General features: G+C 46.2%; 1 protein-coding gene across 2 annotated transcripts in view; it reads left to right on the top strand.

The window, feature by feature from the left end:
• The window catches only part of Slc44a5 (solute carrier family 44 member 5), a 263,585-nt gene extending 255,343 nt beyond the window's left edge, over positions 1 to 8,242 (top strand). Inside the window, exons 21-22 of one of the 2 annotated variants that reach the window (XM_075981038.1) lie at positions 137 to 221; positions 4,256 to 8,242. In XM_075981038.1, coding sequence (XP_075837153.1) covers positions 137 to 221; positions 4,256 to 4,368 — 198 coding nt within the window. In that variant the 3' untranslated portion in view covers positions 4,369 to 8,242. The remainder of the gene's footprint in view (positions 1 to 136; positions 222 to 4,255) is intronic. The other variant, XM_075981039.1, reaches the window with a different exon arrangement.
• Positions 8,243 to 21,244: the final 13,002 nt, after the last annotated feature.

Raw genomic sequence — 21,244 nt, 5'->3', positions numbered from 1 at the left:
TGCAGATGTTCCCAACACGGAGTATGCCAATGTTTGCTTATCCTGCCTTCCATTTGCATTTGTGTTATTATTGTTCTGAGTGAAGTCAGTATGAACAAAGTCCAATTTGCTGGACCTCTTCTCTGTCTGTTCACAGACTCTGGTGGTTGGATCTTACCTGATTGCTCATGGGTGCTTCAGCGTCTACTCAATGTGTGTTGAGACCATTTTCATCTGCTTCTGTGAGTATCCACCGTGTACATTTGTCCTGTGGAAAACGAAAAGATGAGAAGGTGAAAACTCAGTTGCCACCTGGCTTGGTGATTTGCTTTACCTAGCCTCAAATGCAAAGCAGCATTTATTTGGGAGGAGATTATTACTTGTATATGCTTGTTAGTTCTGTTGTGGGGGATGAGAGAAATAGAGAGAAGAAGGGGGGTTGAGAAGTATGCATGATGATGATGGTGGTGGGGTGATGTGGTAGAGGTGGTGGAGGTGGTAGTGGAGGTGGTGATGGGGGTGATAGTGGTGGTGGAGGTGGTGGTGGTGGCGGTGGTGGTGATGGTGGTGGTGGAGGTGATGGAGGTGGTGGTGGTGATGGTGGAGGTGGAGGTGGTGGAGGTGGCGGTGGTGGCGGTGGTGGTGATGGTGGTGGTGGAGGTGATGGAGGTGGTGGTGGTGATGGTGGAGGTGGAGGTGGTGGAGGTGGTGATGGTGGTGGTGGTGGGGTTATGGTGGTGATGGTGGTGGAGGTGGTGGTGGTGGTGGTGGTGGTGGTGGTGGAGGTGGTGGTGGTGGTGGTGGTGGTGGTGGTGGAGGTGGTGATGGTGGTGGAGGTGGTGGTGGTGGTGGTGATGGTGGTGGTGGAGGTGGTGGTGGTGGTGGAGGTGGTGATGGTGGTGGAGGTGGTGGTGGAGGTGGTGGTGGTGGTGGTGGTGATGGTGGTGGTGGAGGTGGTGGTGGAGGTGGTGATGGTGGTGGAGGTGGTGATGGTGGTGGAGGTGGTGGTGGTGGTGATGGTGGTGGTGGTGGAGGTGGTGGTGGAGGTGGTGGTGGTGGTGGAGGTGGTGGTGGTGGTGATGGTGGTGGTGGAGGTGGTGGTGGTGGTGATGGTGGTGGTGGAGGTGGTGGTGGTGGTGATGGTGGTGGTGGTGGAGGTGGAGGTGGTGGTGGAGGTGGTGATGGTGGTGGAGGTGGTGATGGTGGTGGAGGTGGTGGTGGTGGTGATGGTGGTGGTGGTGGAGGTGGTGGTGGTGGTGGAGTTGGTGATAGTGGTGGTGGAGATGGTGATAGTGGTGGTGGTGGTGATGGTGAGAGGGGTGGTGGTGGTGGTGATGATGATGGTGATGTGGTGGTAGTGATGTGGTGGTGGTGATGGTGGTGGAGGTGGTGGTGGTGGTGGTGGTGGCGGTGATGGTGGTGGTGGAGGTGATGATAGTGGTGGTGGAGGTGGTGGTGGTGGTGGTGGTGGAGGTGGTGGTGGTGGTGGTGGTGGCGGTGATGGTGGTGGTGGAGGTGATGATAGTGGTGGTGGAGGTGGTGATGGTGGTGGAGGTGGTGGTGGTGGTGGTGGTGGTGGTGGTGGTGGTGGTGGTGGAGGTGATGATAGTGGTGGTGGAGGTGGTGATAGTGGTGGTGGAGATGGTGATAGTGGTGGTGGTGGTGGTGATGATGATGGTGATGTGGTGGTAGTGATGTGGTGGTGGAGGAAGTGGTGGTGATGGTGGTGATGTGGTGGTGGTGGTGGTAGTGGTGGAGGAGGTGGTGGTGATGGTGGTGGTGGTGGTGGATCTGGGGATTGAACCTAAGTCCTTGCCCTTGCTAGGAGAGGACTGTAAGCTCTATTGCTATTTTCATCTGGTCTTCCCTCCTTGTATCTCTAGCAAACCAGGAGGTAGGGTCAGGATGTAAGAGAACAGAACCCTGTAGCCTTGTTATGGCTGAGAGATAATTTCTCTGTCACATGGGGTTTTTGGAGAGGCAGGCAGAGGAAGCTTACTTCCTGAGAAAATGCCTTGTGGAAGACCGGCGGTTTTAAGGCAGGTCAGGAAGAAAGATAATTGCCGAAGAGGAAAAAAAAATCTAGAAAATAACATAATCTGATGTTTTCTAAGCATTTGAGAATCAATTTTCATTAAACAAAGAAATCTGAAAACGTTATTCACTAGAGATGGCTTATGAGGAATGTGAAGAATAATCTTGGCCTAGGGTGTCTGGTTTATTTAAGAAAATGGAAAAAAAACTGAAAAGATGGCTCATCTGGTAAATTTCCTTGTTACCAAGCTTGGTGACTTGAATTCTAGACCCACTGTCTGAGTCAGGGCTTCTATAGCTGTGAAGAGACAGCATGCCCATGGCAGTTCTTATAAAGGAAACATCTAGTTGGAGCTGGCTTACAGTTCAGAGGTTCAGTCCATTGTCATCATGGGGGAACTTGGCAGAACGCAGATGCAGGCAGCCATGGTGCTGGAGAAGGAGCTGAGCGTTCTGCATCCTGATCCACAGGCAGCAAAAGGAGACAGTGTCCCACACTGAGCATAGCGTGAATATCGAGGTCTCATATGATTGCTCAAGCTGCCCATTCAAACCACCGGTCCTGTGGTGGAAGGGGAGTCCCCTCACCTTCATACATGAACCATGGCCCATACATACACGCACATACACATAAATATGTGAGTCTAATAAAAAGAAAACTAAAGGAAAAAAGGAAAGGGAGCTGGGCTGCTGTTTCCGCGATTAGGAACGTATAGTTTTGCAGAAGGCTGGAGTTAGATTTTCAGTGACTCCTGGCTCCCATGAAGGGTGATTTATATCCTCCTATAAATAGATCTCCCTGGGGACCGGACACCTCTGGCCTCTGGACACTTGCAGTTATGTGCACATACCCCACACACACCAGTAAAATAACGTCAATGACTTTAGGACTGAGGAAATGGTTCAGTCAGCAAAGTGTATGTCACATCAGCATGTTCAGTCTTCAGAACCCATGGAAGAAGTTGGGAATCATGGTGCCTGCTTGTGATCCTGGCACTGGGGAGGCAGAGCAGTGGATCCCTGGAGCCTACTTGTCAGCCAGCCTAGCCTACTTGGCGAGCCCCAGGCCATGGACAACATCATCTCAGAAAGGAAAGTGGACAGCTCCTGAGAAGTGAGTGCTGCCTGAGTTTGACCTCCGGCTCTCATGGGCATGCGTGTGCACATACATGTGCACCCACACACACATGTGCACCCCCACACATGTACACCCACACACATGTGCATTCACACACATGTGCATCCACACACATGTGTACCCACACACATGTGCACCCCCACACATGTGCATCCACACATACATGTGCATCCACACACACATGCGCACCCACACACATGTGCACCCACAAACACATGTGCACCCACACACATGTGCATCCACACACATGTGCATCCACACACACGTGTGCACCCCCACACACATGTGCACCCACACATACATGTGCACCCACACACATGTGCACCCACACAACTCTCCCCACACATACATATGCACCCACACACATGTGCACCCACACATACATGTGCACCCACACACATGTGCACCCCCACACACGTACATCCACACACACATGTGCACCCACACACATGTGCACCCCCACACACTCTCCCCACACACACATGTGCATCCACACACATATGTGCACCCCCACACACTCTCCCCACACACACATGTGCATCCACACACACTCTCCTCACACATACATGTGCATCCACACACACATGTGCACCCACACACATGTGCACCCACACACACGTTCCCCACACAAATAAGTAATATAGTTTAGCCTTTAACCTCCATGCTGGGGAGACTAAAGCAAAAGGACTGCCAATGCCAGGCCAGCCTGGGCTACATAGCAAGAGCTTATCTCAAAAGCAAAAAAGCTTGACCTTTGAAATTAAATCTTTGCTCTACATTTTCCATGGAGTCAGTGATGTAATGAAAATGAAAAGTCTCAGAGCTGAAAGGTGATACTTTAGAAACCCCAGGAAGAGCTTCTGTATAAACGTGGAGATAAAGATCCAGGGATCCAAGGGCCCAGGGGTGCGGTGTGAGGTGTACCCAGGGGTAGAGGCCAGTTCGCGCCTTCTCCACCACCAGCATCACCTCCGTTTGCCTCTATTTGACATGCTAACGCTGATTTCTCTGGTTTCTCCCTGTTCAACTCTCCAAATTGTAACCCTCTGGGTCCTGTTGTGCTGTGGCTCCTGCCTTGGCCCCGCCTTGGCTCCTAATACCCAGGTGAAGATGTGGAGAGAAACGACGGCTCGGCAGAGAAACCTTACTTTGTAACCCCCAGCCTGCACAGGATTCTCACCAAGAAGCACCCAGGTCCCCAGAGACAGACTGAGTAGAAAAGCTCCAAGCAGGATCCTTGTGAATTAGGTTGATTGCAATGTGAAAACGTTGCTTTGGAGCAGGGTACAAATTCTGTGCTGTTTCTGAAAAGGCTGCAATTGGTACCACTGGAGGGAGCAGGCATTTGACAGTGGCCTAACATTCTTTTTAGACTGTGGTCCCAACTGCAGAAACCTGCAGCTGACAATGTTTTACTAACTTTTATAACTTTGCTAGCCTTTCTTTTTTATAGGTGTATATTTGTAAAGGATATTCAGGCAGGTTTTTTTTAACAACACTATAAATGTGTGATCGATTAGCCATAAACGTACCGAGTTGTAGTTGACCAGCATATTGTACTAAATTTGTAAATATGGTGCTATGGTTATAGTTACTGTTTAAGCTGGTGAACAGCTCTCTAAACTGTGATTCAGCTTGTAACCCTGGTTCCCTAGAAAGCATATTTTAGTCTGGTGAGTCCATGACAAGGCATGTGAAGCGCAGGTCCCATGGGTTCCACGGCTAGCATCGTTGCAGGTGATGTGAACTGTGGCCCTGTGGTCCATCTGTTTCAGAGACACGAGACTCATACTGGGGTCAAATCTAGGTTTGTGGATATCATTTCCATTACTGTGAGCCTTTGGCCACCCTGAGAATATTTTGAAAGAGCGGAAATGGCTACCTCGTTCATCTCTTGCCTTTTGCCCGAGTTTCCAGTCATGTAGAAGGCCTTTGGACTCTCCTCTTCATGGGTACATGCCTGTGTTCTTGTGACTTCATTCTGCAGAAGGTCCGAGTTCAACTTTCAGTGAGGGAAGTATGCTGATGGGTTCATTCAGATTTTATTCTAAGGAAATGAATGGACCAGTGGCCTTCTGTCAAGTACCACATCTGATACTTTCAAGGGTGTGCTTGGTTCAAATTGGAAAATCTCCTCCCCACACCACACCCCCAGGGCTTAGAGAGGAAGCTGGTTTGTTGTGGCCGTGCCTAAATGTCACAGGGTGAACTAGACCCATACACCTGTCTGCTCTTTCCTGTGTGTGGAGGGGACCAATGGGCCATGGCTAATTAAAGCCCCTCCAAAGATCACAGGACTAATCAGTGCCCTTTTGGTTTTGATGCTAAACTCATGTCAGATTGTCTATATATTAATAATGGAACGTGTGGATATCAATACGGCCCTCACACTTGAGAGTCGAAAATATATCCTTGAGTTATAAGTTAATGTAAACGCTAATTTATTTAATAATCCTGAAGTGTGTGGATCTAGATTTAGAACTGTTTTATGGAGATTTCCTACAGAGAGCCAATTGTTTCAGAAAGTTTTCAGTGTGTCGTCCACATGACAGCCAGTGGCTTGTGCTTTGTCTACTTTATTGAGGTTGTTCAGTCTCAAATGTCACTTGGAAAAGAGCCTTCTTTCTTTCCTTGATAAGGCAGAGAAAAGTGATTGCTTATCTTTTTCTTGAATTTAGTAGTATTTTGTTTTCAACCATGCAAGGACCTCAACAAAGACCTTTAAGGAGGTGGTATTTTCTAGTGAAGCTGCAGACGCAGGTGTCTCTTGTCTGGATGTGGGCGTCTCTCTGGGTCGTGATAAGATACTTGATCCAGATACACACAAAAATTAGCGATAGATCAGATGCGAGAAACTGGCCGTCGTTTTGATGTATTGTGGTGTATTCCCCAGAAAAATAGTCTCTGTTTATTACTACTATTCTTAAAATGTGTAGCGTAAAAACGAATGTTGTTTCTGAGAAGAATTTTAGAAGCCATTTTCTTATACAGCAATTAAAGTTTTTAAAACACAGAGCAATATTTTCAGAACTGTCCGTGGAAGGTTTTGAAATTAATTGTAAAGACCACTTTGTCAAGGTTTTACATTCTAAGTTGTCATTGGAAAAACAAAGGCAATTTGGAAACATAGTGTAATTTAGAGAGTAAATTTGGGTGGGGAGTAAACGTTGTTTCCTCAGTCATTCCATGGAAAGGCTTGAACTTTCGCCAGAACTGACCTGGGACACGGAATGAAATGATACCTTATCGATGTATTAACAAGGGCTGATTGTTCTCCATAGCTGTTTACAATGATGCTGATAGCATCTAAAAAAAGCGATGTTTGGCGTTGCTGTGCAGCGGGTGGGCAGCAGATGGCGATGTTGCTCCTCCCACCGCTTTGCTGCGCTGTTGACGCTCTGCCCTCCTCCCTCCTAGTGGAAGACTTAGAAAGAAACGAAGGCTCTCCTTCCAGACCCTATTTCGTGACTCCGACCCTAATGAAACTTTTGATGGAGCGCAAAACGGATAAGAAGCAGTAGGAGAGCCAGCTGGGCACCCCGCCACCTGCGTCGCCTCCTGCTCCGCTGGGTCCGTCCGACACTCCCTTGCACAGGGCTCCGGTCGGGGACATCCGTATCCACGGCCTTGCTGCTTGCGTTCTCATCTTATACCAAAGCCCACACTGTAACCTGTGAAGCCATCAGAGGCCGCAAGGGGATTGTTAATAACATACAACATTTTTATACTAAGATCTTTCGTTTTGTATTTTTTTAACATAAAGAGGCTTGGATGTTTGGGAAAATATATTAGGCACATTCATATTCTTTTCAGTATTAACTTAATGGCGTATACATGATTTAAATCACTAATAATTTTTTTAAGATGACAACTAAAAAGACTTCTGCAGGGAAAAATTGATAATTAAAGCAAGATAAATGTTTTTAGGTCCCTTCCCCACTCCTGTTTGACAGTCAACCAATTAAGCAGACCACCTGCCTCCATTTTTGCCTAAGTAGAGGATGCTCCCTGTGAGAGCTGCCAGCCAGCCACCCGCCCCAACCACCCAGTTCTCTCGCAAGTGCCTTCCTGGCTGGTCAGTACTTCCCGGATCTTGTGGGCAAGTGTACAGACCTTGTTGGAAGAAATCAAACCCTGCAGTGTCAAGCGATGAAAGGTCTTCTCACGTTTTCAGTTTGTTTTCTTCTGTTTTGTTTCCATCTTGCTCACCGACTGGATACCTCTGGTCATTTCACTCCTGATATTCCTCACTTCCAGAGGAGCAAATTGTGTGTGTGACTCGAACAATTCCCCTTGCGCCTTGTGGACATTCACAAATGTGTGCTACACGCAAGCAAAACAACCCGGGAGAAAATCTGTTGGCTTTGTCTTTGTTTTTAACCGAAGGAAGTTTTAAAGTAAAATCTTTTCTATAGTAGTTCCTTAAAAATACGGTAGGTCGGCCCCTGCACATCTAGTGTCTTACCTGTCCCCAAGGGCAGCTTGTGGGAGTTACGCGGGGATGCTTGCCCCTCAGAGGGTGGTAATAAGGGGCATGCCCGGTGCTGACGACCTCCGTTACACTTGACTCTTCCGTGGGAGCCTGTTTTATATATGTCATTCCACTTTTTATGAGACAACCTGTTTACCTGTCGATTTTTTTACTGTGCCAATAGAAGTCTGATTCAGTTTTAAATAATGTTCTGAGGAGTGCTAAGGTTTAGGAGAACCAGCTCCATTTAACCCAACTCAGACTTACAGCGAGTCAGCCACATGGTGGACATTAGTGAGTCAGTCAGTAATAACTTAGTATCGTTTATCAATGATCTGTTTGTTGGAAGGTCACTTTAGATACTTTTATACCAAAAAGTTCCCACTAGCGCCTTGCGGTGTGGGCTCACCACCCCTCCCGCCCCACGCCTGGTGGTTTGGGCTCTCCTGAGCCCGTGGCGGCGTGGGTTATATAATCACTGTGTCTCTGCTATGCAGGAACACTCAAAGTGTATGCTCTAAAATACCTTTGGTAGCTAAAATGGTTAATATTTAATGAAATTTGTTGTTGCTCATTGTATATTTGGGTTTTTTCTTCTAATAAAGATTTCGATACCAGACAGATAAAAAGGCTGCCCTTTGATTTCTTTAAGCTATAAAAGAGCATTTGTGTGTGTATGTGTCTGTCTATGTGTGTGTGGGGGGTTGCACGTGTGTGCATTTGTGTATGAAGAACAGAAGACCCTGCCTATTCCTATTCCTAGAACACTGGTTATTTCTCCAACGTCATACCTGCCTGCATACCACCATGCTCCCCACCATGTTAATAATGGCCTGAACCTCTGAACTGTAAGTGAGCCACTCCAATTAAATGTTTTCTTTATTAAGTGTTGCCTTGGTCATGGTGTCTTGTCACGGCAATCGTAACCCTCACTAGGACAGCGCCTTTGGAAATTGTTCTTAAATTCTATCCAGGTGGGGTGATTATCTCCATTTTTTTGGTTCTTGATTGAAGAGCATGCTTTATAGATTAGTCTTGCTTGGAATAAGATATGGGAACAGAATTGAACCAAAATCATTGCTGCAGTCTGGGATACCTTAACCTGTCTCCCAGTTTCTTGCAAATATTATCCCGCATGTCTGTGCTTTTCAAATATGGCTGTAGGGTTCCAATGATACAACATAATAAGCTGTTAACTAAAATATATGATCAATATCTTGGATGCATTGAAATGCACAGCTTTCTGTCTTACAATCTAATTTCCATTATGCTGATTTAGTTAGGAAGAGAATTATATATCAAATAAATCAGGAATAAATTATTTCTTCAAAAATTATTTCCCATATATGTTTTTAATCTTGGAGCTGAAATGGAGATTGCAGACTTTCCTCTCTGGATCCAGCTGAGTTGCTGGGGAGTCTTAATGAATCAGCAGCCCCATTAAGACAAAGGCAAATCCATTCACTCAGATTTAGTTGTACCACCTAATATCAGGTAACTGGATAAAGTCACAGACAAATGGCCCTCTCAGGACTGACCAGGCCACTGTGAGGCAGTCCGTTCCCCACTGGCAGCTTCCCAGTTGCTTAGGAGGTAGTCAAGGCAGCTGAGAACCTGGCCATAGCTTCCGTCATGGCTTCTCTACAGGGTGAATGCGGGCTGTCCCGTGACACATTTACAAGCAGCCAATTAAATTTTACGAGGTGATGTCACCAAATTCTTCAAATTTAACTCTGGCTCTTTTTCTTATATACTTACGGCGTACATCACAATAATTCAAACAAGTGAGGGAACTGGGAAAGCCCTTGCTCTTCTGGCACGATGGCTTAGCAGGGGGTGGGGGCTGGCACTTCTGATCAAGCCTGGAGCCATGAATGTGATCCCTGGAACCCATTAGAAGTGGAGGGAGATAACAGACTTGAAAAGTCAGTCTCTCTCTCTCTCTCTCTCTCTCTCTCTCTCTCTCTCTCTCTCTCCCTTTCTCTCTCTCTCTCTCTCTCTCTCTCTCTCTCTCTCTCTCTCTCTCTCTCTCACACACACACACACACAGATACCACAATGAGCTCCTGCACATGCTCATCACATACACATATCATATACAGGTACATTAGACACATATGATAATAATAAAATTAATTTTAAAAAAAACAACTCTGCTTCTTCTTCGTCTTCTGGCTCCTTGCTGTAAAATACTGCAGTGTGCCAAAGGTGAGGGCGGCTTATCAAAGAGAAAGATGTTTATCAACTGTATAGAAACAGGCGTGTTAAGACAATCTTGGGATTGACACCTGCCACATTCTTTTACCCAGAAGACTGCCTCCTGATGAGCAATTGTGTGTGTGTGCACGCGCTCATGTGCACACACACACTCACGCGCACACAGAGAAGAACACAGGTGAGATGCTGGGCAAAGCCCTGCTTTCCAGGTGGAGAACAGAAACCCTAAGACATACAAAGAAATCTCCAGGGACCACAGAGGGCAAGAATTCAGGCATCAGATGCCTTCTGACAGACTCGTAGGTCTGTTGCAAAGCGGCTCTACAAATGAGAAGCCAGTAGTTAAACAAACAAAAATAGTTCTCAGACATCTGACGAACAACACAAAGCAGACTGTAGTACATGAAGCTAATCATGTAGACGTATTTAGCCCAAATAAATAACAGAAAAGAGTGACGTCTCAACCCAGCTCATGGTTGAGGACTTTATTTTTATTTATTATTATTATTTTACTTTATTACTTTAGAAAATACCTATCCAAGTTCCCACTCCCTCCCCTCCTCCCACTTTCCTCCCACTCCCTTCACACACACACACACACCCCACGCCCTCCAATCCTAAGAGAGGGCAAGGCACCCTGCTCTGTGGAAAGTCCTAAGGCCCTCCCTACTACATCCAGGTTGAGCAAGGAATACATCCAATCCCAAAAAGCCAGTACATGCAGTAGAGACAAATCCCCACTGTCAGTGGCCCCTCAGTCTGCCCCAACTGTCAACCACATTTAGAGGGACTAGTTTGATCCCATGCTCATTCACTCCCAGTCCAGTTGGAGTTGGTGAGCTCCCATTAGCTCAGGCAGACTGTCTCAGTGGATGATCCCCTCATGGTCTTGACTTCCTTGCTCATACTCTCACTCCTTCCACTCTTCAACTGGACCTTGGGAGCTCAGTCCAGTGCTCTGATGTGGGTCTCTGCCTCTGTTACCCTCTGTTGTTGGACGAAGGTTCTGTGGTGATAATAAGAGAACTTTAAAACACACGCCTCCCCTTTGCAGAGCCAAAGATTTGCGGCCCTGCTAGGCATCTCTCTGTGCTCTACCCAGAGAGATTCACCTTCAGCCTTTCCCACTTCCACCATCAGCCTCTTCGTCTCTCACTCCCTCACCTGTGCATATCACCTTCAGAAGGAAATTCAGGTGGGAGAGGAAGGATAAAGCCAAGCCTTGGTCCAGGAGCGTGGACAGCACTTTGGAGCACTATGCCATGCTTCCGAGGCCTGAAGGACAGGAGAGCATCCAGAATGGCAAGTTACAGCTTGAGGGCAACAAGCTCAAGAGCCACAGCAGGTGAGCTGCCATTCCCAGGCATCCTGTGACTGTAGGGCCATGGTGAGCTTGTAACAGCTCAGAGAAAGTTGAAGCTCACCTACCTCCTTTCTCCCTGTGCTGAGCTGTGCCCATTCTTGAAGACCTAGCAGGGATTTGACACATCCAACTGGTTCTGTGCAGTGGATTTGAGCTGCTGAGGGCATATCACAAAAGTGGGAGCCCCTCCTGCCATTCCCTAGCTATGGCCAGGCCCAAGAGATGTGGGGGCTACGCCCCACCTCCCTACAGAGCTTCATTCCAGAGTCAGAATTTTTTAGTGGTCTTGTTGACCACGGATGAAGAACTCCACTGAGTGGGCAGCGGGATCTCACTGGGATTTCAGCCCTCACCTCACATCCTTCTCATTTTAACTTCTGGCATTAAGCCAGTGAGTGAGATGGCATTTGGATGGACCTGGCCCTTTGCTCGTTCCCTGTGTAACACTGAATCCTACATAGCATCTAAAGACAATGCTGTGTAAGTAGATACTGTAGCCTTAATAACGGAGGCCTTCCATCCGCACTTCGTGCTTCTGAGGTGGTTACTCTCTGCAGACTCTAAGGATTCTGCCTAGGCCAATGGCAACCTTCCTTTATCCTGGATCACATACAGGGCTTGCTAGGCGAGAAGTCCCTGCCAGAGAGAGGCTGCCTGACTAGAACCAACAGCTCCAGCCTCACAGGAAGGTTCTTGTTTCTCCGAGAGAGAATGAGGTGGATTTGCTGGCAGAGAAGAGTCCATACCATAAAAGCAAGGTTCGAGTGGGTCCTACATTTAGGTGTCAGTGGCTGTGTGTGTGTGTGTGTATGTGTGTGTGCGTGCGTGTGTATGTGTGTGTGTGAGAGAGAGAGAGAACATATTTCATTCCATGTTAATAACTATATGTTTATTTCAACTCCCCACATGAACTGCCGAAGAGACAAATCATCTGCCATCTGTCACCCTGATCCTGAAATATCAGTGTCTTCTGGAAGGTCAATATCCCAGCTAGTTTATGTCAACCTGGCACAAGCTAGAGTTATCAGAGAGGAGGGAGCCTCTTTAGAGAAAATGCCTGTGGGGCATTTTCTTAACTAGTGATTGATGAGGAAGGGCCCAGCCCATTGTGGGTGGAGCCATCACGGGCTGGTGGTCCTGGGTTCTGTTAGAAAGCAGGCTGAGCAAGTCTGTAAGCAGCACCCCTCCGTGGCCTCTGCATCAGCCCCTGCCTCCAGGATTCTGCTGCTTGAGTTCCTGTTCTGACTTTTTGTGATGACCGGTGGCGTGGATGTGTAAGCCGAATCATAAGCCCTTTCCTCCCCAACTTGCTTTGGCCGTGGTGTTTCATCATAACCATAGTAACCTAACTAGGGAGGTCAAAAGAAATCAAAGATCAAATTTAAAGTAAACCAAATCAAAGGAGCAAAGTAAGAGATTCTGTAATCATAGAGCATGCTCCTGCCTGTGGTCTGACTGGGGCTGGGGGTAGGTTTTTGTTTATTTTGTCGTGCTAGGCACAGGATAAGAAGAAGAGGTTATTTGGGTGCTGTTGTTGTTGGTTATTTTACTTTTTATTCTTTTTCTCTTGGGAGGGGACCCACTACCCAACTCCCAAATAAATCACAACTCTGCTTATTATTACTTGTAAATAACCGGTCTTAGCTTGGTTTGTTTCTAGCCAGCTTTTCTTATCTTAAATTATGCCATCTATCTTTTCCCTCTGGGCTTTTACCTTTCTCCTATTTCTGTAAATCTTACTTTAACCTTTTTGTTTTGTTTGGTTTTGGTTTTTGAGACAGGGTTTCTCTGTGTAGCCCCGACTGTCCTGGAGCTCACTCTGTACACCAGGCTGGCCTTGAACTCACAGAGGTCTGCCTGCCTCTGCCTACTAAGTGTTGGGGTTAAAGGCGAGCGCCACCAAGGCCCAGCAACTTTCACTCTTACTCTGTGGCTTGCTGTGTAGCTGAATGACTGACCTGATGTCCTTCTCCTTGTTACTTTCTTCTTTTTCCCCAAGATTTCTACTTCTGCCTCTCCTTTCCCCTGCCTCGCTATTGACCGTTCAGTTCTTTATTAGACCATCAGGTGTCTCAGGCAGGCAAAGCATCACAGCTTCACAGAGTTAAACAAATGCAGCATAAAGGAATGCAGCACATCTTTGCATCATTAAAACAAACGTTTCACAGCATAAACAAATGTAACACATCTTAAAACAATATTCTACAACAGGGTACAGAATATGTTTTCCAGCTCATATAAAAATTAGATGTTCAAATAAAAAACAAAAAAGACCCAAAATATGCCAAGTGTAAGCAAAATGTAGTTTTGTATCTTCTTAATTATGTTAATTTTTTTGTAAATTTTTAAATTTAACAATTTTTAAAAAACAAAATGCTGGGGCCTTTATCCTATTAGAAACCTCCTTTTAGCTGGTTATGGTGGTGTATGCCAGGAGGGTTTGCTGAAGGAGGCAGAAACAGGAGGATCATGAGTTTAAGTCCAACCTGGGCTGCATATTTTTAAAATCTCTTTTTAAACTAATTTTAGTTTACTAGTCACAGAACTTTTAAATTCTCATTGCCTTTGCATGTGCTCAACTCAGTGTAGAAATTGCTCCTGAGCCAACTTCCCCACGGTGAGCCATTGTGAAATAGTTTCTCCCAAATGGTACCTAGTGGATCTTTTTATGTATTTTAATTTTTATGTGCATTTGCTTACATGCATGTCTGTATAAAGGTATTGGATCCCCTAAAACAGGAGTTACAGACAGTTGTGAGCTGCCACGTGGGTCCTGGGACTAGAACCTGGGTCCTCTGGCAGAACAGCTATTGCTCTTAACTGCTGAGCCATCTCTCCAGCCCTAGTACTTGAATCTTAAAACAGAAAACAAGTCACACATAGAGCGACTGGCTGCTGAGAACTGTCAGACAGGAGGCCAAGAAGAGCAAAGTGGAGCAGGCAGTGTGCTGGGGACACGGAAGGCATCCAAGGCTATGAGGTGGGGGACCAGAGCAGAGGGGTGTTCTCGGGAGCCTCAGGATGAAAGGGCCAAGGGTTGACTGGAAGACAAGAAAGGAGATCCTTGGCTTCCACATGCAGAGTCAGAAGGGCCAGCAGGAGGAGGACTCAATCAACCACGGATGTCACAGAAGATCAAAAAGTTCTCTTGCTTGTTATCTCAGCCATGAAGGTCTCTAAAGGCAAAAGGAATTACCCAATATGTAGCAGAGTACCAAATGTCACAGCTCTGACGTCATCTAGTCCCATCTCCTGTAATGGGAGGAAGAGTGGGTTTCACAGGGGGAGGAGACTTTGATGGGAAGAGCCCTAAGGCAAAAGGTTCTGCGTTGCCCAGCTACCAACTTAGAGTCTATGGCACCTTCCTGGTACCTGAGAGAATCATCTGCCTCAGGAGGCCAGGTAGTATTTGAAGAGATATGTTAGAAACCTAGAACAACAGAAAATGACTCAAAGACAATGCTGGTAATGTCACAAAACAACCCCTTAGAAAGGTAGACACACCAAGGGCTGGTTTCACGGTTATCTCAAACGCCACCTTTTAGAGACTCCCTGGTCTTGTACTGAGATCATTTCTGCTGGTCTTCCTATTTGTTTGCCTTCTTGCTTTCATGTTTAAGACAGGGGATTGCTGTGTAGTCCAGGCTGGCTTCAGATCTTCAGGTGTCCTGCCTCCACCTCCCGAGCACTGAGATGACAGGCATGCACCTACGTGCCTGACTGTAATGACGATCCCCTTCCTGCCCTTTGCATCTTGGCACGGTTCCCTTAGGGAAAGGCAGGAAAGGACATTGCTGCTGCTGTTTCCTGAGGATAAAAATCTTTGCAACTCAACTCTCTTGATCAGCTTTGCAGCTGAGATTTCTGTCTAGTGGAGTGGAGTCCAAGGCACGGCTGTGCCCGGCTCCCTGTCTTCATGCCGAGTGCCACCTGCACCTCCTACTCACACTTCCCGGTGAAATGTGCTCCAGCTGTCTTTCTCTTGGAAGGTGCTGGCACGCGCCCTCCAAAATATCTCCTCCCAGCTGGAGACAGCAGGCCAAGGGTGGGGAGCAGAGGCAGGGCTGCCTTCAGGGGACCTGCGTATGTGGACCTGTGTTAATGGTCTTGTGGGTTGCCTTGATTTTCCACACATCTGACCAAGTCAATTTCCTGTCTTGGACCCTTTTCCATCTTCTCAAATCTTAAGTTTTCTGCTCTTCAATCTTGGCTTGTCTCAGTGGGTGATGGATTTTAATTTTTCGGCTTAAAAGGTACCAAGTGTTCGCCGTTGGGAAGGAGTCCAGAGCAGTGTCAGGGGAAAGACCTAAAGTTTAATTTTTTCCAAATGATAAAATTGAGTCGATTTTTTTCTTCTCTGCCCTCTCTTTTCTTCTTTAATTTATTAAAACTTTAAAGACACATAAAAAATCAACATTATAAGCAAACAAGTTATGATGTTTAACAAGTATAACCACTGCCATAATTAATTCCTGTAATTCCTTTGAACAAAACATTAAATAGACTTTGTTAACACTTCCACTAACATAGAACCGCTATTAGCCCAAGAATTGGCTGATTTTTTTTTCTCTGCCCAGAAAGGATTGTGTTACTCATTAAGACATTTTAAACATTGTAATGTTCTGTTTATACCTAAGAGAAACTTCCAGTTCCTGAATACACAGATATAAATAAGCAAGATCAACATTTCCATGGTCTGATACAATTGACCCAACAAGTATACCTTTAGGTCTTCCCCCACTTTGGTCGAGTCCTGGTGATGTTTGGATAGTTTGTTTTAAAGAATCTTGATTTTATTAGTGTATTTGAGTAGTTATTTATTTAGAACAAAATACATGGTATCTGTTTTAGACACTGTATTTACATTCCGGCATGCAGAAAGCAACCTTGTGGAAACAAAGGAAGAAAGGACGCAAATGTCAAGCCTGACCATCACATCCAGTCAGTTTCCAGCCTGAGGAGGAGCAAATTCCAGCATAAATATGAGATAGTGTGCTGCGGCGTGGCCATTGGTGCCAGAGAGGGAGGGAAATAATCTTGATTAACGAAGCCTAATCGGCACGATTCTGATGGCTAAACAGCTCCACCCCGGCCCTCCCCCCACGAGGCAATTTAGACAGTTTTGACCCGAGAGCTCCGAAGAAAAGAGATTCTAAGACTTATTTGGTAAAGACTTTTCATATTCCTCATTCCCCTGGCCTCTCATTCTGAACCACCAGCTAAATGAAATTCTTCTCTGAAATGATTCTCTTGGGTCTCCAGGACAGAGTTAGCCATTCTCCTGTTTATCCCTTAAATACCTTACACACTTTGAGCCACGGTCACCTGATTGCATTAGTGACCCATCTGTCTGTCTTCCTTCTTGGACAATGAGCCACCTGAGAAGCGACCATGACTTTTCACCCTGTACAGAGCCCTAGCAAAGAAACTACTTGTGGATGGGTGAAAATGAATGAATAAATGTTGTCATGCAGGGCTGGGGAAAGGACTCGATCCTTAAGTGCTTGCTGTGTGAGCATGAGGACCTGAGTTCGGATCCCATTAAAATCTGGGCAGAACAGAGTGGTGTGCCCTTGTCACTGGGAGAAACGGCTAACAACCCTGGCATTGTAAAGGCCAAGGCAGACTGACCACTAGAGCTCAGTAGCCAGCCTGGCCAGTTTGGTGGGTGAAGCTCCCTGAGAGACCCTGTTCCCCAGAATGAGGTGGATAGCATCTGAGTGCGATGCCTGATACTAGCTCCTGTCTTTTACACACAACTACACCTACATGCATGAGCTCCCACATGCACGTGTGGCAATACTCACATGAAAATATGTACCGCAAACATGCAAAAATCGTCCAACAATTGACTGACTAGTATCCCTACTCATTCAGTTACTAGTGTCAGTTAGGTTACAGAGTGTCTGAAAAAGGCAGTGCTAGAGGGAAGAGCCCTGGTCTTTGGCCTCACATGAATTACCGGCTGGTGAGGGATAAGCCAATGAAACATATCATTGATTTATTTTTAAAGGATTTTTTTCTTGATCAACAGACTATACATGAAATAAGGGAAGTCAGTTTTCACTGCCATTATTTTGACATCACCAACCACCAACGTTTGAAATTACTATGATAAAGTTACAGGGTTGGTTTTTTTTTTTTTTTTTTTTTTTTTGATTTTCGAGACAGGGTTTCTCCATAGCTTTTTTGGTTCCTGTCCTGGAACTATCTGGAACTAGACCAGGCTGGCCTCGAACTCACAGAGATCTGCCTGCCTCTGCCTCCCGAGTGCTGGGATTAAAGGCGTGTGCCACCACCGCCCGGCAAAGTTACAGTTTTTATACAACTCATGTGTGTGCACATGTACACGGGCAAGTGAGTTTGTATATGTGGGTGAAGGCCAGGGGTTGATGGATATTTTGAAACCAAATGTTTCACAAAGCCTGGAGCCAGCTAGGCTGGCTGACCAGACAGTTCTGGAGAAGCTCCTGTTTCCACCCCCCAGCACTAGATTAAAGGTGTGTGCCACCACACTCTTCACACGGATGTTAGGGACCCAACTCAGGTCTTCATACCTGTGAGCTAAGCATGTAACCTCTTTAGCCATCTCCACAGTCAACAAAACTGTTTCTGAAGTTTTCTTGTTTTGGTCACAGAGACGTGAGACCCTTAATCCTGTCATTTCTGTAAATGACACTTCAGTCATCAGCTGGGTGCAGTTAAGAGAAGAGGCTTCTCATTCCTTCCTGCTCACCGTAAGGCTCAAATCACATATTTGATGACATTGTTATCATGTGGTTTAGGGCTGGGCATGGTGGGATTTAATCCTAGCACTCAGGAGGCAGAAGCAGGAAGATATCTTGGAGCTCCAGCCCAGCCTGGTCTACATAGTGAGTTCCAGGCCATTCAGGGCTAAATTATGAGACCTTATCTCAAAACAAACAAACAAACAAAAATAATAAATTAGTAGTTTGCCTCATTAAGCTAATAATGTACATCCAATTTTCTCTTTAGATATTGACTTGATTAAATACAAGAAAACAAAACAAAAAGGAAAAAAAATCGTGATTTTCCCATTAACTTTCTGGTGTCTTGTTTTCCTTTACCCGAAGAAAGCAGCAGCCTGCTTGTATGTTGATAACACTGCTTATCTGCTGGGTGGTGCAGGCAGGAGCCGGCTGTTTCCCATAAAGCTATCGGGAAATCACACCAGAGCTGTCTAGAGAGCACAGACTATCTGCTTCCCCCACCGGGGGTAGTTCCTGCTGACATGCTGTGGGGGGGTTTTCTGGAGAACAGGCCAAGATGTCAAGAATGGTTACTGCTGATAGATGCCAAAGTCAACGCAGAGAAAGTAGAGAGGGGGGAAGCTCCTCTCTTTGAGGGAGAACTGGAAATGCTACGGATGCTTCAGGCTGGTCTTGGTCACTCGTGTTCAGAACAGACGTTTTGTGACAGAGGTTCTCGGATTCTGAGGCTGATGGTTGTGGGAAAGGAGACCTCAGTGCTGGCAGCTGTTACTTTGTGCAGAGTAATTTCCCAATGAGAAGCATTAAGAAACTGTCCTCTTGAAGTCCCTGAGAGAAAAAAAGCCCTTTGATGATTAATATTGGTTGGCAACTTGATCGAATCTCAACTCCCCTCAGGTCTGTGGGTCTTTCTGGAATGGGTTAATTCATGTGGAAGTCTCTCCTGAGTGTGGTCCAGTTCCGCGGCCTGGGGTTCTGGACTGAACACGAAGAAGAAATGGAGCTGAGCAGCAGCAACCGCCTTCCTGTGCCTCTTGACCATGGATGCAATGCTACCTGCTGCTCACAAGTTTGCCAACGTGAATTCCCCTCCCCTGAACTGTGAGCCACAGTGAACCCTTCCTTCCTCAAGCTGCTTTTCTCGTACCTTGTAACAGCAGTGAGGAAAGTGACTGACGCCTGTCTCAGGGGATGAAGTTCTGGACACAGACAAAGAAGCTGAATGCCCCTGGAGGCTGGGCCTAGGGGAGAGGGGGCCTTCGGGAGTGGGCATGGGCAGTGTGTCTCAGCCAAGCTTCCCTCCATAGGAGAAAGCAGGAGGAAGGTTTCGAAGGAGAAACAGTCAGAGTGAGCTGCATATACTCAGGACAGGGGTATTCCAGACCTGAGACCTCCGAGACAAAGGAGGAACTCTGAGGGACACAGAAGAGAGATCAGCACCTGCAGGATGAGAAAGGAAGCCAGCACTGAGCGGCTACAGTGCCTCTTGTCTTCTCCTGTTTCCCTTTCTTTCAATTATGTCTAGAAGGCTCAAAAACCCCGTGTGAGGAGAAAGAGCAGGAGGCAGCTGTGTGCCTTTGACATCAATGTGTTAAACTACAAGCTTGAGGCCATGCCTGTTACTCTAAGTCTCAAGTCTGTTTCTTCCATCAGTGAGGAAGCAGAGAAGACACCAACCTGCCCACTTCCACCTGGCACTGGCAACGACCACACGTCCTGAGCAGGTGGAGAGAATAGGGGTCAAATGTCAACCTCAGTTTCTTTTTTCACCCAGAGACTTCGCTCATTCACCACACTGGCTTTTCCTTACACTTCAGGTGAAATACACCCTCTGACTCATGCTCAGGGACCTGACTTTAACCCAGGGGCTCTTGTAGCATCTAAGGGACGCCTCTGTAATAAGCACCATGTCCGAAGGTAACGTAGGACGAGAATACGACTGTCTCATTGTATAGCTCTCACTCCAACCCTGAGGGCCAACATCTCAAGGCTGGATCTTGAGGAAGAAACTGACACAGAGATGCTGCTCCTTGTCCAGCTAGCTTTCTTAAACAGGCCCACCTGCCTAGGGATGGCACTGATCATTGCAGTGGGCGCTTGTCCATCAACAAACAATCAAAAAATGCCGCATAGACACAGTAACGGGCCTGTCTGACCAAGGCAAGCCTTCAGTAGTTTCCTCTACCCAGGTGACTTAGGTTTGTGTCCATTGGCCCTGAAGCAAACGCAGTGGTTACATGTTACTTATGTGAAATGTTTCTTGGAATCATGTAATCTGCTGTTACAGTTAGACACCACACACTCACTAAGTTAATATAACGGGCCCCCAAACCTTAGCACAACTGACTCCATGACGGAGGTGCCATTCAGGTGGTAAACTAAGTACACAGACAGCACCACCAGCCCAAAGAAAAACAAAGACCTAATCCATCAAAGTCTGTAGTTTGTGGAAAGCGTCTGAATGTACCAACCTTGCTTTCCAGCCTCTGTGGTTCTGCGGCTGGCCAACTGCTCTTGTTAGGTGAAGTACAACCCAGAACATGGCTTTTGTGCTTAGAAGCTCCCCCTGAGGAGGCTCGGGGCTACTCTGGGATTTTGAATACTTGGTAGTTGCAAGCCAGCTAACAAAGACTTTCTATTGACTTAAACCCACGTCTGAGCAGACTTCTCTGGTCAATAACCCACAATAGTTAATATGTAAAATTAATTTTCACAGGCTGATTTTTTTTATCCAATAAGTATTTCCAATATTGGAAAAGACAGCAGTCATAAATAAGGCATATAAAACTAATTTTTTTTCTAGTTTCAAATACAACATAGTAGTTTTTCCTTGTGCTGAACTTAACTTTCTTTCTTTCTTTTGGTTTTTTGAGACAGGGTTTCTCTGTAGCTTTGGAGCCTGTCCTGGAACTAGCTCTTATAGACCAGGCTGGCTTCAAACTCACAGAGATCTGCCTGCCTCTGCCTCCTGAGTGCTGGGATTAAAAGCATGTTCCACCAAGGCCTGGCGAATTTAATTTTCTGAGTGTTAACATAGCAAGACCCATTTTTACCTCCAAAAGAATTCAACATCTGTTCTTCCTTTGAGGCCATAATTGTGAAAGTCAGGAGGCTTTGTTTGTTCATTTGTTTGTTTTATTTTTTGCTTTAAAAAATCAGTTGACCATTAATGAGAAATTAGACATGACAAGTCCCTGAATATATTTACCATCAAGTCGCTAAGAAAAAGCGATTGATTTTTTTTTTAAATTTGTTCTGGGCAGAGAGGATTTGTAACCTAAAATTGTTCCCATTCCCTTCTGTTCAGGACT

Source organism: Microtus pennsylvanicus, chromosome 7 (assembly GCF_037038515.1).
Source record: "Microtus pennsylvanicus isolate mMicPen1 chromosome 7, mMicPen1.hap1, whole genome shotgun sequence".
Lineage (NCBI taxonomy): Eukaryota > Metazoa > Chordata > Mammalia > Rodentia > Cricetidae > Microtus > Microtus pennsylvanicus.
The sequence above is the reverse complement of the archived record's forward strand: the minus strand, read 5'-3'. Positions and strand labels throughout refer to the sequence as shown.